Genomic DNA, 27,421 nt, shown 5'->3' with positions numbered 1-27,421 from the left:
GGACCAGTCAAACGCCCTTTCTGTCAGTGTAAAGACATCCTTTTTATGTTTTTGTTACTGTGGGCCTAATGTTTAAAAAAAAAAAAAAAATATATATATATATATATATATATATATATATATATATATATATATATATATATATATATATATATATATATATATATATATATATATATATATATATATATATATATATATATATATATATATATATAATATATATATATATATATATATATATATATATATATATATATATATATATATATATATCTCTAATGTAAATTGAAAGAAACACTATGTGCACTATGTTTCCTGTCATTGTCAATGGGGATGTGTTCATCTGTAGGTAAAGCTAATGTGAATAAAGTTAAAAGTACAAAATCTAGCATGCCAGTATATATTTTCCAAAAGCCGAGTGGGCCGGATTGGAGTTTTTGCCGGAAGATTCTGGGCCCCGGGCCTTAAGTTTGCCACCCTTGCTGTAGAGCAGCATGTGGGACCGCCATCCTCACTTTAACCCTTGCTTGCACAGCAGGCAGTGATTCATTACTAATGGAAAATTTCGAAGCGATTGGATTGGATACAGTTAGAAGTCTCGAGGCTGCTCCGCCCCTCCGTCCTGCAAGCTGCAGGCAGACGCCGGTGCTCACTGCAGTCACTCCGCAGTGCATCCAGCAGCAGACTGCAATCTCCTCACACCGCTCCTCCCTGCGCTCCCCTGGCAGGTGGAAAGGACACGCATAGAAACACGCGGGGTCGCGAACATGTAAGTATCACCTCGAGTATCTTATAGTTTAAGAAACCGTCCGGTATTAGGTGATGGTGATGTTTGTGATAGTAGTTGACTGTTATTTTGCGGGAGTTTTTGCGGCGTTGCGCACAGGTAAAGTTGATTTGTTTGCGTCATCGTTTATCGGCTGCAGTAAAATGCATTTTCAAGCTGCTCTAATACATCAGTGTTAATAATGATGATGATGATGATGATGATGATGATAAACAATGAAGATCACCGATGAGCTTATTTGGACACAGTCCGCCCCGTTACTACATCACCTGTATCTGTGAAACGCCCTTCCTCATTAACGCCTTTTTTGTAAAGTTGGAATAAAATAAGGATTTGAACAGGTTGTGATCACAGTGGGATGCGATAAGCCGCCGATCTCGGTTGTTCCTTGACCTCGAAATGCCTTTGGATTGATTTAGAAAAGACCCAGCCTGATGATGCAGCAGATTCCCTCGCTCTCTCCCTGTTTGCGTCGCACTGAGGCAGGAAAACGTGTCCTGTTTCATCTCCGCAGTGCAAACACGCCGGGATGCAGCACAGCAGGCACGCTTCAGAGCCATCACTCTGAAAACTCAGATTTCTGCAGTCTAGCACCTTTTTAAAAATATATATATATATATATTTATTTGTCGTTATCATTGTCTTTCATTTTAGAATAGCAGTACTTTGGTTATTTAAAGAAACTGTACAGTTATTCTACCCACACAACATCCTTATGCTACAAAATCATTGATGCTGTTTGTCTTTCCTCATCACTCCTTTAACTTGTACACAGACAATTCTCTTAGTTTTTTTCCCATTAAATGATTCTTTGATACTCATGAGACTTTTTCGTCTTTGTTTCTTAAATCATTTGCAAACATCATTGCCTTGTGTGTCCTCCCACAGGGCTTTCATCTCAATCTTTGCTATTCTGGCCCTTGTGGTCTCAGCTGAAGGCAGTGTTGGGTAAGTGGAACGCTTCATGCAGATGGCTTTACAAACTTATGATGGCACTGAAATGTTCCAGTTCCAGCTACACGCTATGGTTTTCAAACATGGCTTTAAAGTGGAGGTTTGTGTCCTCTCGAGGAGTCTCGTGTTCTGGCTCTTCCAAGGTCAAAGCCAAATGCAAAGGTGGTTCTACTTTTTACTGCATCTTTAAAACATAAAAATGAAGCTCTGTCTGGTTTTGTTTGTTCTTTGATTTCTCGATTTATCCAGACTTTAATTCACTACATTGAATGCTTATGGAGCTTCATAGTAGGCATTTCTATGGCTCCTGTAAGTGTAACGTGTAGTTTGTCCATATAGTGCAATCTTAATGATTACTGCTATTATTGCCATCGAATTAGTTTATCGGTCTTCTTGTTGCAGACCCAGTACCAACAGCAGCTACTGCACAGAGTCAAAGGAATGTCTGGAATATGACCTGATCTGCAAAACGGATGAGTATGAAGTGAGTGAAAGCTCTCAGCAGCCAGCAGTGCAACATGCGTTCCCGACTCGTCGAGCTCATATTTCTCACGTACTGTGTGCTTGTGTGCGTTCGTGTCCAGGTGCGGCACTACAGCCCCACTCGCTGGGTGTCAACAGATGCCGAAGCCTATTTCATGGGAGTGGGTGCGGCCATGGCTTTCAGGAGACTCTTCCAGTATATCACCGGAAGCAATGAAGGAGGTAAGAAGTCGATATACAGGAGGTCAAATTGAGCTTTGATGGAGTGCATCAGTGTTTGGAATGATGGTGATGGTGGTCATTCAGGTGTCCAGATGGAGATGACCGCTCCTGTCCTGGTCAAGATCCCAGAGAAGACCAAGATGTGGGAGCCTGCTATCTACACGCTCAACTTCCCACTGCCTTCAGCCTATCAGGACAACCCTCCAGCACCCACTAATGACAAGGTGAGCCCTCGAATTGCCCTTGCCTCTACTGAGGTCAAACGCTGTTTATCCTGCCAGTAACTGTGTAATTCAATCAGTGATTTTCAGCTTTCAGATCAATAGAGATCATTGCGGCTGGCCCTGCTGTTGCTCTCACTCAGCAGAATAGAAATGCATAGTGCTGAGTCAGCAAGGCGCCAGTGCTCCTGGCCTCTGTGTTTTCTGATTCTTAACAGACGAATCGGCCAATCACATGGCAGGAACTCGTGCGTAAGCATGTAGAGATGGCATCCGAATTTAAGTGAGCCAGACTACTTCAAGCTGATAGGAAGGGAACATTAACTTAAATAACCACTCGTTACAACCAAGGTTTTCAGAAGAGCATCTCTGGATGTACGTAACACTGAATCTTGAAGCAGCTATAGCAACACAAGACCACACCTGAAGTGCCATTCCTGTCAGCTAACAAACGCACACTGATCTGCTCTCTGATCTGATGAGTCTCGATTTCTCCTGTAACATTCAGATGTTTGTTGTAAAAACACATGAACGCATGGATCCATCGCCCCCTGTGTCAGTGGTTTAGGGTGGTGGTGTAAGTGTGGGAGATATTTCTCTGCCAGAAAGAATTGGGGCGTTCTTGAAATCAAACTGAAGCTATGCCAGTATAAGAAAGGTGTACCTACTGAAGCTTCTAGTTAGTGTGTATAACGTTACAATGATCAACACACTTGTTTCAAGCAGTTTATTTTTAAACTATTGACTCTGTGTGCTGTCAGTGACAGCAGATGGTCATCTCAGTTATACAGCTCTTGAGGACACGGGAGGCTTTATAAGGCCCAGTGTAACAATTATTTTGAACAGTGTATCATGCAAAATTTCTCTAGTTGATCACACAAATAAAATCAGTACAATCAAATTGTACATAAGCGTAAGAGTTTCTATTACTCTAAAGCTTCTCTGCTGCCCTTCCACTTTGTTTTCCTCATGTATTTCACTGTACTGGATTCTTCTCTGCATCCATCGCACAGCTGTATTTCACTGAGATGCCAGAGATGGACGTGTACGTGAGGAGTTACGGAGGCTGGATGCTGTCGGTCACCTCCAGGCTTCACGCCCACCTGCTGACCAAAGAGCTAACCAGAGTTCAAGCTTCCTACAACCACAGCTATCACTACGGAGTTGGCTACGACAGGTGCAATGCATGTCTAATTTCTAATTTTCTTTGAGGGAATCACTCATGACTGTATCATCAAGTGGTTCTTTTTGCTCTGGTCCATGTTGTGCACTCATTAAACAGTATTATCTGGACTTAACACTTGTAGTGTTGCACAAGGCGTGGTCGCCTACTTCTAACTCTTATGTTCATCTCTCTTGTTTGTTTCTTGTACGTAGCCCCTTAAAGCTGTTGAACAGGCACAACGAGGTGTGGTACGTGGCCGAGGGCGAGCCAGTTTGCTCAGATCCACACGAGCCGACACCTGCGCACACACCCCGTCTGACTCCCACCGACTCGCCCACAGACTTCCCCTTCGAGCCTCTCCCAGACAGCCTCTCTGATTCCCCCTCACTCACTCCCTCCAACCTGTCCTCAAATGCCACGTCCAACTCCACCTCACAGATGCCCTCTGACACACCCACTCTGTCCCCATCAAACACTCCACCCAGTTCTCCATCTGATCTGCCTGCTCAAGCTGCATTCAGCAATCCCCAAACGTCCAGCCAGATCCTGCTGGAACCAACATCCAACTCCTCCGATCCCACCTCTGTGAGCCCGTCGCTGGAGCCCCAGTCTGGCACCACTCTGTCGAACAGCGTGGCTACCAGCCCCGAGGAGACACTGGCAGACACTGAGCCTGTGGTCGAGCCAAACGATGCTCATTAGCAGCAGTCAGATGTGATTCGAGCAGCTTTTCCAGATATATTTCTATGTAATCTAAACAGAAGGCAAACAGTGGAGGTGTGACAGAAAGTTGAATGTGTGAGTCTGGGTGTGATAGACGGACCTGCTGTTTCTCTTCCTCCTTTTCTCACTGTACCCCTACTTATGGCACTGAGTGTTTAACTGTGTGTTCTATTGCAGCTTTGCATCTGCAGCTTCTCGTATCACTGAACACGTTCCACTTTGTCATTCCGATGTTATCTCACCGCTCCAGCGTAGATTTAAGTGAAATCTATGTATTAGTCAGAAGGTTAGTAATCCGAGTTATTGTGCTGGTTGATAGATGAAATGCTGGAACGAAGAACAATCGGCCAGACTTAATTATCTTAATGCAGAGTTTCACACTGAAGTTCTTTATATTTACTGCCTGGGTGCAACTTTCTAAAAGTTCATGCGTTCAACTTCTTCAGTCACTTTCATGATGTGTGTGGCAACATATTCATTTTGCATTTTCATTGGGATCTTTCTTGCAATCTTAGACACTAACTAATAATACAAACAGTTCCCAGATTATGACTTTGTATTTCACTTTTCTTTCCAGTATGTTGGCCCAGAAGAACCCCCAAAACTGCAGCCATATGATTTGTCAGCTCCAAACTTAGATATGTGCAATTAAATATTTACCAAAAAAACATTTAACCTGTATGTTATGGGAATTAATACAGTCATCAAATTGCAGCATTCATACCAGAACAGTATGATTGTTGAAAGTAAAACTGGACTCCTGGAGTACCTGCTCTGGCCTTTAGTTTTTTGATTAATGTTTCAAAACCTTTAAAATTACTTTCCCTGCTAAACTTGACCAAAAATAAGAAATGTTTTGTATGTTCTGTTACTTTAAAGTCGTCAAAGTGTTTCTCACCACTAGGGGGTTGCTGTAGAGCAGTGCTACGTCTCAAACTCTCTGAGCAATCTTGGTTCTGACAAGGTGGAACTACTGAAGTGGCCAGTTAGTGTATTTCTGGTAATCTCTATACATGTCTATATAGTACATGGTACTGTAAACAAGGGTGATACAACAGGAGTGGTAACGGCTAATAATAATATGCCACATCTTTATCATTAAAGAAGAAAGTCACTATCATTATGTTAACGTAAGCAGCTATTTAGCTTTGTGGGTGTTTTAGGGAGTAGGAGATCAGTGTTTCAGCCATCAAGGATGTAAACGTCTTGGTAAGAAATACTGAAAGTTAAAACTGTGTTCATCTGTAAAGGAAATTGTTATATTTAATGTAATTTAGCACTGTGTAGAAATTTAGAAGTTCAGTCTGCCCTCGTGTAAAATCTTGATTAGTCATATTTTCCCTAGAAAATCACTCCACAACCACGTTGCCGTAGCCGTGTCTGTGTGGGTTCTCTCCGGGTAGCTTTTAGCCCAGCAATGGTACTGCTTTGCAAACCGTCTACTTAAGTGCGACCTACAGTTTCAACCAACTGCAGTAAGACTGCTCCAAAGATCTCAAAGAATCCCAGTTGATTAAACCAATGCAATAAGATTTACATGTTAATGAATTACATCCTCTATTGATGCATCTCTGAGCTACATGCTGTATATATACACATTATATATACATTCTGTTCTGATGAAGATGCAATAAAATAAACATTAACTCATGTTGGACTCATTTTGTTGCTGATGGTCTGGACTTCACTGACTAAAAATTTCAATTTTCCTTTTATTAATTTGTCAGTGAACACAACTGAAGGGGAATCGACCCAAATGTCTCCCAGCTGTATTCTGGTTCTAAGAGAGAAATGTGAAGGGCATCTTCCTTGCAACCAGGAGAAATAGGTCAAAACCTATATAAAAGCAAGGCTGGAGCGCACCTGCAGCCCTGTAGCAACTTTGTCAGTATTTGTGGAGGAAAATAAGCAGTGAATGAGAATTTTATGAATGAATGAGAATAGTAGTATATCGTCAGCAATGTATTGTGATAATATCATATCATGGGGTGTTTGGCGATTCCCATGTCAAAGCCTAGCACTGAGGTTGGCAGCCTGCGGCTCACGAGCCACTGTACTGTAACCATAAGCCTATTTATACATGTTATATTGTATCATTAATACATGTACATACATTAATCTATCCTGTCCTAATACATGTAACATCCCCCTGTTACCTGCATTTGCTGCTCTTTTTTTCCTGTCATTTGGAAGGAACTAAAACAGCGCTTTTGAAGTTGAAGGTTGCTAATGCCTGGCCTAGCCAATAGCGAGGCTCTAAAAGAGCCAATAAGAGACTTTAGGCCAGTTATATAAAATTATCTTGTCTTCTCAATAAGATGAGGTCACATGCTGTAAGTGTGAGAAACGACAACAATGAAAAGTTTGTTCAGTGGAGTTTAATCCAGTTTGTTATTTCATACATGTATGCTGGTTTGAAAGAGACCAGTTTCACTGTGTGCACTCAACCAAGAGCAGAGAACCGTTTCAGTAACATTCAGTCCAATCTGACTTCACCTTAAATGCTTTTGAATCCCTAATGAATCTTTTTAGGTGGTTTGGTGCTTAAACACACTGCCCTGTAACATTCATCAACTGTATAGAGATTTTCCATTTTTGCTGCAATGGGAATTTTCTACTGCAGAAGGTGTGTCATTATAATAAATGACTGCTGGCCATCTTTGAATATGACAGACCACATGTGGTGTAAAACCAGCAAGAGGTCATAAAACAAGACACGAGTTCCTTCTTTAATATTATGAACAGCAGGTAAATATTTAAAGCAACGGTGTCATCTTGCAAATAGTGCGTTTCACTGTTGTTTCTTTGCTATGTAGCAAAATTGGTCTGCTATGTTCATTCTCGCAGCGTTCAGTCGTTTCCCTGAGTCAGTGACCGAGTTTCTACCTTCTAATGTCCATGTCATTGTGTTAACTATGGAGGGACAAGGAAAATGAAGGGTGGTGTGGTCTGGCCACTGGCCTTACAGTATTGTTTTTAATTAGTGATTTATTTGTAACTCCCCATATACAATATCTGTACATGTATATAGACCCGGTTTTTCCAAAAAAGTTGGAACGTTCCATGCAATGATCCAAATTAAAATCATTTAAATCTCATATTTTATTAAACATCAAATATTTAAAGAGGGATTTTTAAAAAAAAAATTAATTGATACTAGGAACACATTTTTTAAAAAAGAAAGAAATGGGACGGATCTGTGTAGGCCCCATTAAAGCTGAATGATATATACAGACTTTTTCCCCATTTTCAAGAAAGACCTTAAAGATTAGAGTCAAAGAACGGTCTGATTGCATTAATAAAGCATGGCTCCATGGTAGAAGGTTGCTAAGCTGGCCTGCCTGCAGTCCAGACCTGCCACATTATGAAACAAAAAAATAAAGAAATAGTATTGGTTATGAACTGTTGAACTACATCTACCTAGAAAATATTTTGCTTCCAGCACAGTTCAAAGAGCATAATTTAAAAATGAGCTGATGCAATGCAACCCACGATTTCTAAGCCATTCCATTTTTTGTTTTTATTTAGACTTTATGCATTTCCAAGTCCCACCTTTTTTGGAAGTGGGTGGTGTGTTGGGTGTGAGAAGTCTTGGTGTGGGAGCTGATGTGATCTAATTGCAAAATGGTCTCCAGTTTGTTAGTTTCACAAATGTGAAAGACTTTCTTTTTTTAATGAAAGATTCATTAGGGAATACAAAGATGGCAACGCTTGGAACTCCAGTCTGTACCAACCTCTACCCAAGAGCACAACAATTCAGGTACTTCTAGATGTAAGCTTGTTTATGACACGTCATTCTCAATATTCAATAAGTCCAAGTATACAAAAGTTGTTTAAATTGGCATCTAATGCTCACATACCATCAATATAGTTTCATCAAAACCACAAGTTTCCACTGTGATCTTATTTTGAAATAAGCTTATACCACATACAGTAAATAACCATTCATGCTGTGGTAATCATCTCTGAGAACCACTACACATTTACAGATGTCCAAAAGAAAAAGCTCGCCTCTGCTATATGTATCACATGGTTATGGCTATCTTTCATCTTGCAAAACAAATGTGCTTTATCCACCTACTAAGAATTACTGGTAGAATTAACATCGTAGACAACAAAAGTCCCGTCAGACACTCTGACGTGAAGGCATTTTCTCTGTCGTTTGGCTTTGTGTATAAAACTGGGGTTTTCCTTAAGGGGAGGACTGGCTAGCAATCGGTAATTTCATGAATGTTTTTCAAGAAACAACTATCTTCTTTCAAAAGAAAAAAAACATGTTTGTATTTTCAAACAATGAAAGTGTGCGTAAGGAGACTTTTTAAAAGTAACTAATCCTTGAGTAATTACAAAACCTTCCTCTGTGTCAGTGTGCTGCGCCTGTCTCAAAGTTGTGCTGTTGACACTTTCGTGCACATGAAGGGGAGTACGAATCGCTCCAATTTCTTTTTTTCAACTTCTTGTAAAATCTGAGGCCAACAGAGGTAAGGTGTTTTTTCTGCACACGCATGTCTACAGGCCTGTCAGTGTGCACATATGTTTTTCATGTTTCACTACAGTTTGACTGTAATTACAGTGTATTTAGAGTGTTTTCTTCATCCATGTGCCACTGTGTGTACTGGATCTCACTTGGAAGTGACAGCCTTCTTAGTAACACTTGCTCTCCTGCTTCCTCCTCCTCCTGCTCCTCCTCCTCCTTGCCAGAGATGGCTGGGGATGGTGAAGGCATCCACGCTCATGCCCACCGTTTTAGAGGGGATGGCACTAAACTGCTTCCTGTCTGAGCTGTATTTGTAGATGGACTCCACCTGAGTGGAGCTAACCGTCCGTGGGCCCACCCCAGCCAATCGCACAAGCTCCTGGGTGTCAGGGTTCATGGTGTAAACGCCTCTAAACTGGCAGCTGGAATCGCGGAAGAGGATGAGGAAGTGGTTGGCAGGACTCTTCTCCATTTCCTGAAGTTGGAAAAAAAATGAATAAAAGATGCAATAAGCACATGTTGCATCTGTGAGTATGGTCTACATTCTGACCTGGGGGGCTGATCACGGACTTCGGTCCTACCTTTAAAATGCATTATTTATGGCCTGCCACCACAAACAGAATTAATAAAGTGTCATTTCTCCTCACCTCATGGTAGTCACGTTTAAAATGAACCTGAGATACTGATATTCAGCTTCAGCAGATAATTATGTTATTTTACTCTCCATATGTGAATGAAAAGCAGATTTATTTTGTTAAGGCTTGAAAATCTGATCATCATAATGAAAATTTTTGTGTTAGTAAAGTAAAATGTGAAAAACAGCATAATGTTTATGCTTCAAAATAGACGAGAAGGATTGTTGGCCCCTTGGTATTTTCCATTAATAAATATGGCAATAAATATGGGACCTATAGTTACAGAAATAGCAGCATTTACAACGAGGTTGATTAAAAGTGGAGTAAAATGAGTCCTCTACCTCAACAATCTTGTTTTTTTGAGACTCGTTGACCTTCCCGGCGAGGCAGCAGCGAGAGAGCGCGTTGTGAATGATGAATTTATTGGACTTGAAACTTGGTTCCTTGAAGAGTTTTGGACCTGAAATGATAAAAAAAAACAGACACGCTGGTTTTTGCAGAGCAACTACAGCCAAAAGCACTTGGGTATTGCCTACAAGTACAAAGGAACCGAGTGATCGCGTTGGACCTGCTTAACGTTGTACCTGTGTATTCTAGGGCAGGTGAAGTTCCATTTGAACCACTCTCCAAGTCCTCTCCATTTGTCAGTCTGCTTGGTGTCACACAACCTGAAGGTGAATCAGGGCGGGTGCTGCAGAGAAACCAAGAGTGCCCTGGTCGCATTATGACATCATAATAGACAGCAGAGGCAGATTGATCCAAATATCGTTAGTATCAATACGAATGCTATTTAAAATCCCGCTGTGTTGACAAACTACCCTATAAGACGCTCGTGAAAAAACAACAAAATGTTGCATAACTGATGTCAACAGATTTGCGAACATCAGGAAGTACAGGTACTATATTTTCTAGCATGCCCACTACTTTCTGATGAATTGGAGCAATGTACTGAACACAGAGGATAGAAACAAACTAAATTATCGAAAAACTATAAATAAATCTGCAATCCATAACCAGAATTTTCTTTTCTCAAAATTTTGAGTTAGTAAGTTAAAATTTTGAAAAAATAACTCAAAATCTTGAGTTAGGTATCAATATTTCAAGTTGATAAGAACCAAAACAAATCCTATTTTTTATGCCTTTTCAAACGTTACCACTGGAATGTCTGATATTTCACTCGGATGCAAACACCTGGCCAACTAACCAATGCTCCCATTTCTTAAGCTATGCTTGTGCTGCTGCGACCTGACAATGCAGCAGTGTACCTGCGGAGTCTCTTTGTGGGGTCACCACCATTGTTTCCTGGTTCGTCTGTGGCTGCCAGGTTGAGTGAGGAGTGAGAATAGATTCTGGCCAACTTAGTACCTGGGGAAACAACTGGTAGAACATAAAAATAGTGCAGTCATTCAAATAATGTAGAAATATTTTTGCGAAACTATTTTGGCTTTACCAGTCGCTCCCTTGGCGGGACTCAGAGATAGCTGCGTTTCCTCTCTGGTCATGCTGCGAGGCCGGGAGCGGGTTTTCTTAGTGGAAGTTCGTCCTTGGTTACTCGATTTTTGCTTAAGAACTTTGTCCAGGTCCTCCATGAGTCTGAGTTGTTGCCGCCATGCGTACTCCCCGCGTGTAAAATCTCCACGGCGAGCTGGAGTAGCTGGAGGTGTAGGGGAAGGTGAGGTTGTGGCTGCAGGAGGTGTGCTGGAAGGTGATGCCACTCTTTTTTCTGAGGATGCTAGTCTAAACCAACCAAACAAACAAATATAGGTTAGTGTAGTTAACTTTGTATAGTTGCTTTCACAAATGTATAGAAATATTACCCGATTTCCCTTTCTTGCTCATTCCACTGTCTCCTCTTCTTTAGTTCCTCCGTTCTCTTTTGCTGTCTTTCTAACAGTACCGCTCTACGTTGAGCCATCTCCCCTTCACTGTGAACCTCCTCCTACAAACAAAGAAGCATGTAATGCTTCACCAAATTCATGCGCATCCAAAACACACTCTTTCTTCTCTATTCTCTTTTGCAAGAACTCACCTTGAAAAAAAATCCAATTCCTCCTTTGGCTCCCACTTCGTTCTGCTCTTCACCTGGTTCTAACATCTCTGCCTCTCTTGCATGTCCGCCTTTTGATCCAATCTGTTCTTCTGGCACATCGCTGTCTTCTATTGCCAAACTTAGTCGCTCTATTGGATCCAAAGGTTCAGTAGGGAGTTGTTCTGCAGGTTCCACAGCGGATTCTGTGTGGTCGCTCATGGAATCAGAGGAGAACTCCTGCCCCTCATCAGTTGGTTCATCGCTTCCCCCCCCTGGTCCCCCAAGAGATGATAATGACACTTCAATCAGGCTGCATTGCTTTCCTGCACCTGCAGCTCTTCCTCCTTCACCTCCTGTGCTGTACGCAGCAGACATGGACAAAGTCTCACTTTCAAATGAGCACTCAGAAGGAGCACCAGAGCTGCTCCCTCCAGCAGCCCTTAGACGATCTTGCTTGGGTTGCGGCAACCCTCCAATGACCTCTGTGTCCTCCTGCTCCAACTCCAGGCTAAACTGGGTGGGTGTTTCACTCGAGCCTGTGTCCGAGGTGCTCTCGGCGGCCTGTGGCTGTTGGGTAGACTGGGGAGACTCCTGAGGAGTCTGGGGTCCACCGATACGGAAGGAAGAAGAGGTCTGTACCTGACACTTGCTGGGTGACACACGCCGCAGGTGTGGGAGTGTGTCCACAGTTTGGGTCGGTGTCAAGATGCGATTGAGCGGAGGGAACTTAAGTTCGGAAGGCCGTGGGTGGGGCTGGTGTTGGATACGTGGATGGTGTTTTGGGCTACGGGGAGTGGACTGACTCTTAGTGCGAGAAGCTGGGCAGGAGGAAGAAATAATAGTTTTTGGTGATGTGGAAGAGGAAAGAAGATGAGACCGGCGTGATGGGGAAGAAGCAGATGGTGCATTGGGACCAGCAGGAATCATCCAAGCTTTACTCGTAGTCCTGGTTGGGGTTTTTGTCGGAGTTCTTGGTGGTGTTTTTGTTGGAGTGTGAGGAGGGGTTTTGGGTGGTGTTTTGGTATTACTTCTAGTTGTTGATTTTGGAGTTGTTCTGAGCATATTTTTGGGTCTTTGGTTGCTCATGAGTTGCTGTTGCTGCTCGGTAAGTTTCTGCATGTCCTTCTGTAGCGACTGCAGAGCCTCACTGAGTTTCTGCACCACCTCGTTGTATTCCACTATAACGGCTTCCCCCACTTTCTCTGTTCCTTTTTCTTTCTCTGATCCCTTCTTACTTTCAATAGAGAATGTGACCTGCTTCTCTAACCGCGGAGGATTGGAAACAGATGGCTTCTCTTTCTCCTCCACAGCATCTTTCTTTTCTTTCTCCTCCTCCTGTTTCAGTTGTTCCTCCATGCGAGTGAGACGCTCATCAAGGGTCAGATTATCATCCGCTGCCTCGCCCCCTCCTTCTCCTTGCTCTCTTTTCAGTTGAAGGAAAGCGGTTTTTCCAAGCCGCTGCCTGTGCTTGGCAAAAATAGCTTCGATACGTCTTTTTTGAGCCTCGATGCTTTTGCGTTTTTCCTCGAGACGAACTCCCAGCTCCCAGGCCTCAGAGCCAGGTTCTGGACCTCTGGGACCTGGGCTGTCCTGGCGCCCTACTGCACCTGCTGGGGTGGAGGGTGTGTTTGGAGTTGCTGGGGTTGTTGGAGTCTGAGCAAAAGCCGACTCTTCCCCAGGAGCAGCAGAGTGTCTTCTTCGGTTGTCTCGTCGCTCAGCAAAGCTCGTCATGCGTGGACTGTTGCTGGTGCTGTGGTTTCCCTGACGACCGTTACTGGGTCGTATGTTACCCGGGGCGTTTCTAGGCATATCGTCCGATGCTTCCGAGGAGTCGACGCTGCCATCTCGCAGTACAGAGTCGTCATCACGTGACATATCAGAACGTCCTGACCTCTCCCGGCTTTCTCTCCTTCCTTGCCTTTCATTGCCGCCCACTTCTCCTCCAATTGGCCGGTAGAGGATTCCAGAGCGACACGGAGCAGAGCTGCTGAGCTGGGGATTATCCTCGTCAGGCGAGTGCAGAAAGAAACCTGCTGGAGCTCCTTCAGGACGTAACCTGGGCTCCGGCCTGTCTGCCAAAGCTCCTTTCCCACCTTTCTCAGGTACCCTTCCCTTCTTCTGGTCTTTGCTGCCCGGTCTGTGGACGACCTGCATCGCCTCCTCAATGGTCGGCAGCTCTCCCATTTGTGCGGTGTGTGCATACGGGCCCCAGGAAGAGCGCTGCGATGGGGCTGAAGCGCTGACCAGGTGGCTGAGATCCTCTGGAGGGCTGTACGGGACACGAGTCATCCCTGCTGATGTCACCGGTGAGGTCATTGCCGGGATGGCGGTGGCGAGGCTGTCAGTGCTGACGGAGCGAAAGACAGAATCTATTGGGTTTCCCATGACAATGTCAACATCACTGTCCAGGCCAAATGGGATGCTGAAAGTCACTGCTGACAGAGGACGACTGCAGAGAGGTGGGTGACAACGGAATGATGGATAAATGGATGAGTTGCACCAACGAGTATGGAAAAGCAGAGTCCACAGAAGCCAAAGTAAGAAGATTAAAAAAATTAAGATAAAATATGAGAGCAACACAACACTTACGATAGAAACCACATAAAGGGTTTAAGGGTATCTACCTGATTTGTTTCTTTGTCCAGCTTTTGTTTTCTGCAAAGAAAATAACTCTACATGAGTCTCACACAACGGCTAATTGCACGCAAATGCAGAATAGCAATAGGCATAAAAGATGCGTGCCCAGTAACTTTTACCTGGTGAAACTGGAGAGGAGATGGGTACAAATGGTTGTTTAAAGATGAAAGAAGGAGAACCGCTGAAAAGGGACAACAGTGTTACACAACACAGCCAGTTTCTGTCTGTGGCCCATCTGTTTGACTCAACTGCTGTGCGTATGTTGATTTTTAGTTCTCTAAAAAACTTCCCCTTGGCTTGACTAGGTCCTGTTTGACAGTATTCAGGTTTATTTAAGTTGAGTGTTATTTCCTATCCTGTACTAATTTGGGTTTAGTGACTGGTCATTTTTTTTGTAATATTTCTAACCGCTTTTTGTGTATGTACTTGTATGTGTGGCATGCTGGTACCTGTTGCTGTTACCACTGACAGGACTAATACAGTCAGTTAACCCTGAGACATCTGAAAGGTACAGAATCCAGTGTTACAGTCAGTGAACAAATGTGCACAAAGCCAGTAAAGCAAAGAAGTTCTTGTTAACGTGGTGAAGTCACAAACCTGTGAGGTCAATGGGTTGTACGGGCTGGACAAAATCAGGTTTCTTGATCTCAAACCACTCCAGCAGCTCTGCTATGAAGCTCATGATGTTAAGCTGAGGAAAAGAGTGTGTTAGCGTAATATACGGACATTATGAAGACAGCATCAGCACTGAATACATTACTTTAATGTCACGCCTCAGACTCAAGATAACTATATTACTATAACTACAGGGAGTGCAGAATTATTAGGAAAGTTGTATTTTTGAGGAATAATTTTATTATTGAACAACAACCATGTTCTCAATGAACCCAAAAAACTCATTAATATCAAAGCTGAATGTTTTTGGAAGTAGTTTTTAGTTTGTTTTTAGTTTTAGCTATTTTAGGGGGATATCTGTGCGTGCAGGTGACTATTACTGTGCATAATTATTAGGCAACTTAACAAAAAACAAATATATATCCATTTCAATGATTTATTTTTACCAGTGAAACCAATATAACATCTCCACATTCACAAATATACATTTCTGACAGTCAAAAACAAAACAAAAACAAATCACCGACCAATATAGCCACCTTTCTTTGCAAGGACACTCAAAAGCCTGCCATCCATGGATTCTGTCAGTGTTTTGATCTGTTCACCATCAACATTGCGTGCAGCAGCAACCACAGCCTCCCAGACACTGTTCAGAGAGGTGTACTGTTTTCCCTCCTTGTAAATCTCACATTTGATGATGGACCACAGGTTCTCAATGGGGTTCAGATCAGGTGAACAAGGAGGCCATGTCATTAGTTTTTCCTTCTTTTATACCCTTTCTTGCCAGCCATGCTGTGGAGTACTTGGACGTGTGTGATGGAGCATTGTCCTGCATGAAAATCATGTTTTTCTTGAAGGATGCAGACTTCTTCCTGTACCACTGCTTGAAGAAGGTGTCTTCCAGAAACTGGCAGTAGGACTGGGAGTTGAGCTTGACTCCATCCTCAACCCGAAAAAGGCCCCACAAGCTCATCTTTGATGATACCAGCCCAAACCACTACTCCACCTCCACCTTGCTGGCGTCTGAGTCGGACTGGAGCTCTCTGCCCTTTACCAATCCAGCCACGGGCCCATCCATCTGGCCCATCAAGACTCACTCTCATTTCATCAGTCCATAAAACCTTAGAAAAATCAGTCTTGAGATATTTCTTGGCCCAGTCTTGACGTTTCAGCTTGTGTGTCTTGTTCAGTGGTGGTCGTCTTTCAGCCTTTCTTACCTTGGCCATGTCTCTGAGTATTGCACACCTTGTGCTTTTGGGCACTCCAGTGATGTTGCAGCTCTGAAATATGGCCAAACTGGTGGCAAGTGGCATCTTGGCAGCTGCACGCTTGACTTTTCTCAGTTCATGGGCAGTTATTTTGCGCCTTGGTTTTTCCACACGCTTCTTGCGACCCTGTTGACTATTTTGAATGAAACGCTTGATTGTTCGATGATCACGCTTCAGAAGCTTTGCAATTTTAAGACTGCTGCATCCCTCTGCAAGATATCTCACTATTTTTGACTTTTCTGAGCCTGTCAAGTCCTTCTTTTGACCCATTTTGCCAAAGGAAAGGAAGTTGCCTAATAATTATGCACACCTGATATAGGGTGTTGATGTCATTAGACCACACCCCTTCTCATTTCAGAGATGCACATCACCTAATATGCTTAATTGGTAGTAGGCTTTCGAGCCTATACAGCTTGGAGTAAGACAACATGCATGAAGAGGATGATGTGGACAAAATACTCATTTGCCTAATAATTCTGCACTCCCTGTATAAGATAGACCTTTCAGACATAACATTATGACCACCTGCCCAGTATGGTGTTGTTCTCCTTTTGCTGTCAAAACAGTCCTGACCTGTTGAGGCATGGACTCTACTAGGCCCCTGAAGCTGTGGTATCTGCACCAAGATGTTAGCAACAGATCCTTTGACTCATGTAAGTTGCAATGTGCCTCCATGGATCAGACTTGTTTGTCCAGCACATCCCACAGGAGCTCGATTGGACTGAGATCTGGGGAATTTGGAGGCCAAGTCAACACCTCAAACTCACTGCTGTGTGCCTCCAACCATTCCTGAATCATTTTTGGCAGGGCACATTAAGTGGCCATAGCCATCAGGGAATGTCATGCTGCAATGCTTAGGTAGCTGGTAAGTGTCAAAGTAACATCCACATGGATGTCAGGACCCAAGGTTACATTGCTCAAAGCATCACATTGCCTCTGCCGGCTTAGCTTCTTCCCATAGTGCATCACTCACACACCGCCATCCACTTGATATAAAAGAAAACGTGATTCATCAGACCAAGCCATCTTCTCCCATTGCTCCATGGTCCAGTTCTTATGTTCATGTGTTCATTGTTGGTGCTCTCAGTGGTGGACAGCAACCCTGACTGGTCTGCAGCTATGCAGCCCCATACACAACAAACTGTGATTAACTCTGTACTCTGACACCTTTCTATCAGAACCAGCAGGAACTTATTTGGCAATTTGGTAATGGACTGGTTCTCATATAGCACTTTTCTACTCTGAGCACTCAAAGCGCTTTATACAACTTGTTCATTTACTCCCAATCACACCAGCACTTTTCTAAGTTTACAGTGCTATCTAACTAACATTCTTACACATTCACACTTCGATGGATGCATCGGAGAGCAACCTGGGGTTAGTATCTTGCCCAAGGATATTTGGCATGCAGACTGGAGCAGATCGAACCAGCAACCTTCCGGTTAGTAGGTGATCCACTCTACCACCTGAGCTGTTGAATCAGACCACACAGACCAGCCTTCACTCTTCACATGCATCAGTGAGCCTTGGCCACCCATGACCTGTTGCTGGTTCACCACTTTTCCTCCCTTGGACTACATTTTGACAGATACTGACCACTGCACACTGGGAACACCCAACATGAGTTTAGATGCTTTTTAAACCCTTCTTAAAGTTTAGCAGATGCTATGGCCCAATCGTGCAGCCATCACAATTTGGCCCTTCGCTCAAATCCGTACCCTTGCCCATTTTTCTCTTTCTAACCCATTAACTTTGAAGCCAAAGTCTTTACTTCCTCTCTAGTATATCCCACCAACTCACGCCCTGATGAAGAGACGATCAGTTTAATTCTCTTCACCTGTCAGTGGTCATATTGTTATACCTTTTCGCTCTAAAAGCTGGCTTCTGTTGCCATCTAGTGGTTTAAATTGAAACCAACTTAAACCATTCAGACCACAAACATTTTTCAGCCTATAGAAAGGATTAAGTTAAGAGTAAACACCCGTACAAAGTTACTCGGTTAACTAACAACAGTGTAATGTCAGAGACCGTGACGCTTACATGCAGAGTCAGTGGCGCGTAGAGCATATCCTCCACAGCAAGGGGGCAGCAGCTCTGCAAGCTGCTCTCACAGAACTCTTTGATCAGCTGCAGGTTGTAGAGAGAGTCAGCTACTGACATGGTATCCTTCAGACACACATCTGGAAGATGTAAACAATGAAAAACAATGGAACAATGCTGCTTCCAGATGTTTGTCAAAGAGAACATATTAAATATATTTGCTTCACATCAAGCTAAAAGATGCTTTTTAACCCCTTTTTAAAAGCAAAATATAAATAGAGAACATGAGAGGCACTATTGTGTTTTGTGACTATACTGATGTACTAAAAGTTCCACGAAATGCATTAACACGCAATGTTTACAGGAAATTGTATTTTCAATTACGGGCCTATCACTTAAGCTGTTGAGTATTTTCAAGCGCACATTGACTAAATATAAATATTTCATCACCCTATCTGTACATCTATGCACATCTATGCATGTGTGTTAGTGTCTGAGTTCACGTGTACCCTCTAGAGGCAGCAAGCTGGGGCAGTAATAGTGCAGCACAGCAGCTATTGCACAGCCATTAGACAGATCTTTGACCGCAGAAACCAGAGGGAAAGTGGGAGTCAACTTAGACTGCACTTTGTCCTTCCTATAGCGGATCTGGATAAGAAAAAAGAGGGAAGGAGAAGGAAATTGACATAGGGGGGAAAAAGAAAGTTTTGCAAGAAGAAAAAATAAGTGAGACTAAGAGCAGACAGGCAGGGAAACAAGTTGTTTTTATGGGGATTCAGAGAGAGACTCAGAAGTAGCAAAGGAAATATAAAATCAGCCAGCGTTGTGTTTCCGTCAGACAAGAAACAAAAGCATTGACTTAAAGTGTGCAGCCAGCCAAACGCCAGGAAAAACTGCAAAGAGAAGAAAAGCCCATAGAAACAAAGCACAAGACCAATGATGCCTCAAGTTTGTACACATATAGACACAGCAACCAGAAGGTGCAGTGCAACAGTTAAAAAGGGACATTGCAAAAAAAAGAAAAGGAGGATGTGAAAAGGAGGATGTTTGTTTTCCGGTGTCCATGCAGCGGTAATGGGCACTGATGACACTGTGAGCCTTTGCTTCTAATCGGCATTAATTAAATGAAAAAAGGAAAAAAAGAAAAGGTGACTCTCGCAGCTCAGACGCCGCATCCACATGAGATAAAACACACCCAAAAACAAGGCATCTGTAACGTAAGCTGACTGTTCCACAGCCTTGTTGGAGGAGGACAAAGAAAGCGCGTTCAGCTTCAAAGGGTAGCACACAGTGGCGCCGTGCCTCCTCTAACAAGGCTCTGTAACACACAACGATAACTATGGAGAAATTGTGTTAAAGGCTAATGAGTTTTAAAGTGATCCATCCAGCCTCGGGGTTGGAGTGGTGGTTAGCTCGCAGTCAGTCGTACGGTCAGTCACTGGTCGACAGCTCGGTGGGTAAGGTGTGGCGATTGGTCGGTTTGTCGGTCAGTCGAGTGCGATGGTACGGGAGGCAGGGGTGGGGGGAGAGGGTGAGAGAAGAGCGAGGTGTTATACGTTACCACTGGCGGCTTATTCCCCGACTCCTTCAAACAAAAAGCGATAGCATGCTGGATGGGGGATGGCAGAGAGAGGGAAACAAGCATAAATGACAAGGGGGCCGCTCATCATGGGAACCGCCACACCAAAAAAAGTCTGCTCGGGGGGAGAGGACAGAGCGATGGAGGAGGAGGAGGAGAGGAAGGGGACACACAAAGGGAGCACAGATGTCTTTTAATAACCACTTAATAAAGCTCACTTCACCTCTGTCGCCTCCTCCTTCTCCAACAACTCCTCCTCCACCTCGCCTCTAAAAATCTGGCTCATTTTGAGATGAAACTGATGACTGAATGTAACAACGTCAGAAACACCCAGAGTGTCCAAAACAACATCAGTTGACAATAATAAGGAGTTTCAGGACATAATGGGGCATCAGATCGGTCAGCAGGTGTTAAGATAAGTCTAACGGACACTTTTCATGAGGAGACAGGTAAAAGGTATGTGTGGGCATTTCCAGCAGGCACAATAATGTCAGCCATAGCAGATGGACAGACAAAGAGGACAACAGAGAAGAGAAGAGTACACTTACGGGGACTAGTTTCCAGTACCAGCGGGTGGACTGACACTGCCAGAGATCAAGGAGTGACAGAGACAAACCGAGGGGAGAAAACAGATGCAGGGCAAGGTCAGTGTTTGAAGCTGCGGCAACGTAGCAATGAGGCACAGATGCTTTATTACAAGCCATCAAGCATGTGAGTATTTATGTGTTTTTTGGCGGTATTTTACCGAGTCCTGAACAGGCTGCAAGTCTGTGCAATTCTGTGACTTAGGGGGCTCTTCTTCTTCTGTAGTTTCTCTTAGCTTCTGGTTTAACTGCAAATGTAAGACAAAGACTATTACAGTAGAACTCACATGCTTTCAAAGTTACAATGTTTTATTACAAGAAATAAAAAAGCTTCTTAGCTAAGGCTAGCTAACGTGCTAGCATTAGCTGATAATGAAATTATAATGCTAATTTCTTTAGCTTAATTAGCATGTTTCACCATCCTAGCTGTCATGGAGTGAAAGATGGGGTACATCACCGACTGTAAACATAAACATAAACAAGTCTGCCCATTTTACAAGATTTGTTCATTCCACCCCAGAAATAACAATTATCCAAGATACGTTCATTGGCTAATAACTTGTGATTGACATGTTCTTATCCAATAAATGTATGGTTTCACAGTCAGATCCTCCCCTCTCTTGTCATGCCAAGAATGAAAATACCATTTCATGACTATGGATATACTGAGGCTTCAAATGGTCTTGTGATTTTGAATAACTTTGAATCTTAATACAATTTGATCTAGTGAGGTTTTTTTATGTCTTCTTTTCTACAAAGAGCAAGGCTTTTTTCTATCAGGTTGTAAACATGTTTATTTTTGTTGTAAAGTTGGACATTTTAACAGTCTCTGTGGATTGATTTGCTTCTGGACGTAACCTCAAGTTGCCACTGGAGGCACTGCAGTCTGTGGTATTTCAGCGTTCAGATTCTCATGACTAGTCCTGTCAGTGATGTTGTGTTATGTGTGATAACTTAATCTAAGGCTTTAAACCAATAAAAATCATGAACTGGGACAGGAGCTGAATCTGCTGAACCAGCAGAAATCACCAATGTTGTGTTCTCACCCTGTTGACCCAGAAGAGCAGTCCGTTCTCCCATGGTGCTCCGACACCCATCTGCTCCGCCTCCACCGCCATTTTTACCTGGCCCACCGTCTCTTTGGCAGCCAGTGACATCAGCGAGTCAATAAGGGCCAGGTGGGCTTTCTGCACCAATCAGGGAGAAGAACCATTTAAGCACCTGAGTAGCTGGTATGACTGAGACTGAAATGTTAGCACAGTTGGAAAGGCCAGTCTGAAGATCATGGTAAAGCATTTCTATTTTTGGCATTTCTGTAATGTTTTGGTTTCGGTAGAAACAGTAAACTATCCCTTAATATGAGCTTTCTTTATATTTGCTTCTCTCCTCCTCCTATCCTTCCTTCTTTTGTTTCCTACTGCCCTCCCTGGCTATTGTCTGGCCTTCCTCTTTTCCTTCCTGTAAATTACCCACTCTTACATTGGAAACCTATAAAAAACTGTTTGTAAATTGTATTTAAGTGATTATTCAGATGCTACCTGAGATGCTGAAAGCATGTTTACCACTTTCAGGCTGAATTAAAAATAGAAAATACGCCATAATACAAATACACAACACACACACACACCGTCTTAACAGGGCTACTGGTAAGGTCCTCCTCTGTGACATCGACATCCTGGACCTTTGGAGCGAAACCTTTCTTAATGAGGAACTGCAGGAGGGCAGAGTTATCAGCTGGAGACCCCTGTGATGCTGGCTGAGAGACCCCGTGTGCCTGGGCAAGCAGTGCCTGAGCTCTGCAGTAGATCTCCGGGGAGAGAAGCAGCTTGGAGACAGCCGGCTTGAGGTGCTCTTGTTCATACTGGTCCTTATAGAGCGGATCGCGCAACTCCACCGGAACGTTCTCTGAAAAGAAAAGGGCCTTCTTACTTTGGTTTTTGGAAGAAGAGTCCATATTGGCAAATATTAGCAAATTATCATTATGATGTCTTCTGTTGGCTGCTCTCTTTAGGGGTCACCACAGTGGATCACCTGCCTCCATCTCATTCACATGGTGGTCAGAGTTCACTTCACAGGCCAGATTTACTAACACACTGCTCCATTGCAAACTGAGTTTTTGTTGGAATTTACTAAGAGAGCACAGTGACAAGATTGTGAGGTGTGAATGTAGAGCTTTTCGCAACTGACACTGTCGCATTTGTGATTCTGGAAGTTCCCCTTTCAAGGCGTAAAATATAAGGAGGGGAATATTTAAATCAAGCAGATTATTGTTAATTGTGCAGATATTTAACACTGAATCACACTAATTACGAGGTGGCTGTAGCTAAGGAGGTAGAGCAGGTCATCTGCTGATTGGAAGGTTGGTGGTTCGATACCTGGCTCCTCTCAGTCTGCATGCCAAATATCCTTGGGCAAGATACTAACCCGAAGTTCTTTGCTGATACATCCACTGGAGTATGAAAGTTAGTTAAAAAGCATAAAATAAAACTTATTTAAGATTTGACTTCCACGCTATTTTGACCCATTTAGTAAATCTGGACTTAAATCTTCTTAGAATTATCATATTAGCTCAATGAATGTTGCTAGCATGCAAAGGCAAAGAGACAAATTCTTTATGAAATATTTTTAATTGTCAGTTTGACCAGCAGCAGCTTTTGAAAAAGAAGTTTGAGACTAAAGCACCAACTTCTAGCTCCTCTTTACACATCGATCAGGGATTACATCATGACCACGTGTCCAGTACCGTTTCCATGAAAGGGTGTACCTGATCTGCAACAATGCTTATGCTTAAAGAAACGATGCTAGATGCAAAAGATACAACTGTGTTTAGAAATTCAAAGGACGGTCACTGAATGGTGCAAGCTGTGCACTCATCTATTATCTCCAAGCCGAGATCATTGAGAATAAGAACTTGTCCACTTTATACAAGAGCTACATCTCTGAGGTGCATGTGAGCAGAGGAGAAAACACTGAGCTTTCCCGTGCTGTGCTGTGGGAAAGGTAAAAACTGCCAGCTGGAATTCTGATGCAGAGAAAGGCTTTATGAAAACGCTGTCCTACGTAGAAAAGGCTGCAGCAGTCACACAGGCTGTTTGCAGCCAGCCTTGTCACATAAACTGTGGAGAAATATAAATAACTTGTGGAACACACTGAAGACGTATTCCCACAATGGAAATCTGTGACGGAAAGCTACAGAATCTGACTGCAGGAGGCAATAATGTCATCATCTTCATGTACAGCTCAGCTAGGTTACCCAGACAAGAGAGTGTGTGTTTGTGAACATGTCCAGTCCGCTAGGAGTGGGTAGGTTCATAGACACGTACACACTGTGACCACAAAAACACACAATTCCCTGACTGACCCATATTCCAACTTGGCATGATCCGGAAGACTAGAGTAGATTTGAAGGAACTCTCAGAGCTCGCATGCCTTCCATTCACTCTGCAGTCAGTCCCTGATCTCTTTAAGTCTCTGCCATTATTTTCTACCCCCTCACTTCTCGATCTGTCCACACACATTTTCAGAGTGACCCGCAATGAGAGCTACGACTACTCCACACTGTCGTAAGGCTTACTTATGTAACTGAAACTCCTCCTTCCTATGCTGTGGCCCATTTCTCTGAGGAGAGGAGACAAAAGATTTGACGAGCAAATCGATTACACTGAGCACACACTGCAGTGCAGTGTGACACATGCACACTGTTTTTGGGGTTGAACCCCTTTTCCTTTCAGACTCTGTAGAGAGAGCTGGGAGGAAATAGGACTGCGGTCACTATGGGAACGGTGAAAATGGAAAGTGGCCATTTGTCCCAATCACAGCTGAGGCGATGAGACTGGACTGCAGAGTAGGAATCAGCTAAAGCATGTAACATTACACAAAGTGTATCTGGGAACATAACAAACAGGACTGTGGAGCTATCCATTTAAATCTTTCTACCACCGTGCAAACACATGTTTAGGGAAGCAGAAATGGATTATTTTCTCCATGGATTGACTTGCTAATCATTCTGGAAACAATGAACAATGTCCAGGATAGATTTCCAGAGCCAATCTCAGACTCTTCAGATTGTTTCCTTGTGCAACCATTATCCCAGAACATGAAAAACATCCTGCTCCATGAAAGAAAAGCAGAATATTCCACGTGTGAAAATGGGAATTTGTAACATATAAGCTTGAAAACTGAGACAAGTTACTAATCGGCTGGAATTCAAATGGTTCCTCTATTTAGACGAATTTAAATTCATGTTGAGTTAAAGTCCACTCATCATTTCAGGGTTACATGCGATGAAATTGATGATTTCCTTACTACCAGGGAAACCTATGAATGCCAGCTCTATTTAAGTCAACATTATTTTGGGTTGCATCTGAAAAAGTTGAATGGTTGCTAAATCCCCAGCACTCACAGAAGGTGGTTCATTTCTAGTTGGTGAAGACCGAAAACAGAGCTAAAATTGATGTGAACACGTACACATTTGGTGACTCTCGGTTTATCACTTCTCGTGAGTTAGAAATATTTTATTGATGAGGCGTGACCCCTGCTCAGACAGGACATTTCTGCCAAAGAGATCTTAACTCACAGTGAGGCCATTTCCTGGCTAAATAAAGGTCACGGAGTCTTACTAGAAGACTATTACCTAACTTGACTTGGAAACCACATGACACCAAGAAAAAAAATACAATTGGTTTCATAATGTCTCTGTTTTAAAGTGACACAATCATTAGATAACAGCTTTCTGCAGTGCTGTCCACTGTTTGGGTGGAATAATAAACCTCGTCAGTGTGAGGACTTTGACCGGCGCATGAATCTCATGTGCGGCTTTATTCATGCCATTTTCTTCTGGGCTTCCATTAAAAATTCGACAAGACACCCCAGTGGACATTTTCCAGTGGATGGATAACAATGAAGCCTCCCTGCTGAGAGGCTTACAGCTCATCTCTCCTCCTCTCTGCTGTCCTGCACTGACGGGGAGGCCAGACACAAATGTGATATGAAATTCCGTCTAAAGCCATTACTGCAGCAGATAAACTGGATTATTAAACATGCAAGTTTACTACTGCTTAGTTAGCCTGCTGTGTGACATCACTGTGTTAGTCAGCACAGTCTGAACCTTCCCACATGTACATTATGTGAGATTGGGTCATGTCACATTTGTCATGCCAAAAGGAGGCCGGAGGTAGCCACAACACTAACCAGAGCAATAGCAGTTAGCAGGATGCTGTACTGCTGCAAAATCAAATAAGGTTGTGTTTTGGACGGTGGGTCAGATGAAATTACAAAACTGCTGATTGCAGACCCAGCCACGCAGCATGATGTCACCCGATACAGAGCAGGCATAAAGTGCACAAAGACCAAAGCTGACCTAACATTTCTTCCACAGTGTGACCAAAATCTAAACACCGTGGTCTTGATGAGAGGTGGTTTAACGCAGGAGGATGCTGCACCTACACCTGCTTACAGCACTCAGAAACCCTTCGCGTTCTTTGGCCTGTTAATGCAGGGAGGAGGTGGCACTTGTGCCGGGTTTATTCAGAACTTCTTCAGGGAATGAATCCGTGTGGTGCAAGAAAGCCATCCATTGTTTTAGCAGCCCCACTGTGTCACCTTCACCACACCGTGCGTGCGTAACACTGACACAAATATTATGCGGTCTTGACCCATTTAGAGCAGGCCCACGCATGAGCTATACATGCACACATTTTCCAAATCCACAAAAAAGCATAAACAAATAAATTTGCTCTTCGTTACAAATCTCTCCACAGGCCTGAGCCCGGCTCTGACAAAGGCTTTGTTGTCCGGTTCCTCCACGCATCACGCACCACTGAGGAGATTCCTTCTGACAAGCCTCATGCTCACGTCAAATAATTGGCTAATATGATAAACTGCACGCGCTGTGGAAACTGCACACCCAATAGAGGGGGGGAGACGCTGGCGCAGGTTAACCACGAGCATCATCGGGGCAGAGGATGATAATGATGGATGACGCAGAGAAGGAAGCTGGGGCTTTCCCTTGAAGGCAGATAGCGGGGTTAGACTGACTCGGCGCTGCATACGGAGCGGGATACAGCGGGATAAATTATTAAGCGCCCCACCCAAGATGCGCCTCAGCTGTGGGTAGAGGCTGGAGGGTACCTGCAGAGCCGTAGGATTTCGACAGCAGCCACCGAACACTGGCGCAGATCTTGGCTCGATTGAAGTCGTACTGGTCCAGCGGTTTGATCTCCGGCACCGAGAAGGTCTTCTTCATCGCGCTGGGAGAGTCCACCATGGCTGCGGTGTACTGCACCGAGGACGCGGAGGCAGCAGCAGCAGCAGGAGCAGCACCGGGGAAATGTGAGGAGGAGGGATGGAGAAGGAGGCGGGGGAGGAGGGGAAACGGAGGAGGGCTCTGTGATGTAGACTGAAGACAAATAAATGAATGATGATAAATCAGTTATCACAAACAGAGGGTTGACAATAGAAACGTGTGGTCTGCTGAAAGATTTGTTTCTTTTAAAGAATAAATGTCACACAGGTGCCACCAAGCCGGCTCCACGCCCCCCTAAACGTCACAAATCAGCCAATGAGGATGTTCCTCAGATCGACGAGGCTCTCCGCAGCAGCACAAACAGCACTAACAAACCTCCGCTCCCGTTCACAAGAGTATATTGATGGAATTACCTGACGCCACTTTTCAGCCTGTAGACTCGGCATAAACGCGAGTAACAGCCTCCTTCCTCCATACGGCGGCGCCCTTGAGCAAGGCATCAACTCGATCACTCACACGATCACTCACTGCATCTGGAAAGTACTCAGAGCGCTTCGTTTGTTCCACATTATGTCGTGTTACAGTCTTATTCGCATTCATTTTCACACCGTATTCTAACGCAGTAACTTCAATGAGAAAGTGAAAAAAGTCTGCGTTAAATTCTTGCAAATTTTGCCCAAGCTTTACTGTAGCCTACCGAAACAAACTACAGAAACAAACAAAAGATTTTATGATAAAAGCAAACTGAAGCACTC

At 43.6% G+C, this 27,421-nt stretch overlaps 2 protein-coding genes across 3 annotated transcripts; one reads left to right on the top strand and one right to left on the bottom strand.

Moving 5' to 3' along the window:
- Nucleotides 1-279: 279 nt before the first annotated feature.
- On the top strand, nucleotides 280-6,208 carry soul5l (heme-binding protein soul5, like). Of its 2 annotated transcripts, XR_005613262.1 has the most exons (8): nucleotides 280-772; nucleotides 1,679-1,738; nucleotides 2,147-2,228; nucleotides 2,329-2,449; nucleotides 2,534-2,673; nucleotides 3,684-3,847; nucleotides 4,048-4,844; nucleotides 5,136-6,208. XR_005613262.1 is itself a non-coding variant. In XM_031749196.2 (7 exons), coding segments are annotated over exons 1-7 (1,059 nt in total). In that variant the 5' UTR covers nucleotides 280-770; the 3' UTR covers nucleotides 4,538-6,208. The 2 variants fall into 2 exon arrangements, 1 of the variants encoding a protein (XP_031605056.1); XM_031749196.2 differs by having other exon boundaries at nucleotides 4,048-6,208.
- Nucleotides 6,209-6,921: 713 nt separating this feature from the next.
- On the bottom strand, nucleotides 6,922-26,693 carry LOC116327567 (calmodulin-regulated spectrin-associated protein 3-like). Its single transcript, XM_039613270.1, has 18 exons — nucleotides 26,552-26,693; nucleotides 22,050-22,327; nucleotides 21,469-21,609; nucleotides 20,584-20,670; nucleotides 20,387-20,422; nucleotides 18,769-18,907; nucleotides 18,260-18,399; nucleotides 14,934-15,027; nucleotides 14,786-14,837; nucleotides 14,456-14,517; nucleotides 14,324-14,354; nucleotides 11,700-14,148; nucleotides 11,488-11,609; nucleotides 11,121-11,407; nucleotides 10,936-11,035; nucleotides 10,255-10,361; nucleotides 10,012-10,130; nucleotides 6,922-9,510 (listed from the first exon to the last, which is right to left on the bottom strand). The coding sequence occupies exons 1-18, from the start codon at nucleotides 26,685-26,687 to the stop codon at nucleotides 9,181-9,183; spliced, it is 4,710 nt and encodes a 1,569-aa protein (XP_039469204.1). The 5' UTR covers nucleotides 26,688-26,693; the 3' UTR covers nucleotides 6,922-9,180.
- Nucleotides 26,694-27,421: the final 728 nt, after the last annotated feature.

The sequence above is a fragment of the Oreochromis aureus genome, linkage group 6 (genome assembly GCF_013358895.1).
Source record: "Oreochromis aureus strain Israel breed Guangdong linkage group 6, ZZ_aureus, whole genome shotgun sequence".
Lineage (NCBI taxonomy): Eukaryota > Metazoa > Chordata > Actinopteri > Cichliformes > Cichlidae > Oreochromis > Oreochromis aureus.
This window is presented reverse-complemented; position numbering and strand designations above follow the sequence as displayed.

Bases quoted from the DNA above. Each gene is read 5' to 3' on its own strand.
- LOC116327567 (XM_039613270.1), bottom strand. From the start codon at position 26,687: ATGGTGGACTCTCCCAGCGCGATGAAGAAGACCTTCTCGGTGCCGGAG. The intron at 18,400-18,768 runs GTACACGTGAAC...TACATCTTCCAG, and splicing joins CAGCTTGCTGCCTCTAGAGG to ATGTGTGTCTGAAGGATACC. The intron at 14,355-14,455 runs GTAAAAGTTACT...TTTTCTTTGCAG, and splicing joins CTCCTCTCCAGTTTCACCAG to AAAACAAAAGCTGGACAAAG.
- soul5l (XM_031749196.2), top strand. The intron at 1,739-2,146 runs GTAAGTGGAACG...TTCTTGTTGCAG, and splicing joins TCAGCTGAAGGCAGTGTTGG to ACCCAGTACCAACAGCAGCT. The intron at 2,450-2,533 runs GTAAGAAGTCGA...GTGGTCATTCAG, and splicing joins CACCGGAAGCAATGAAGGAG to GTGTCCAGATGGAGATGACC.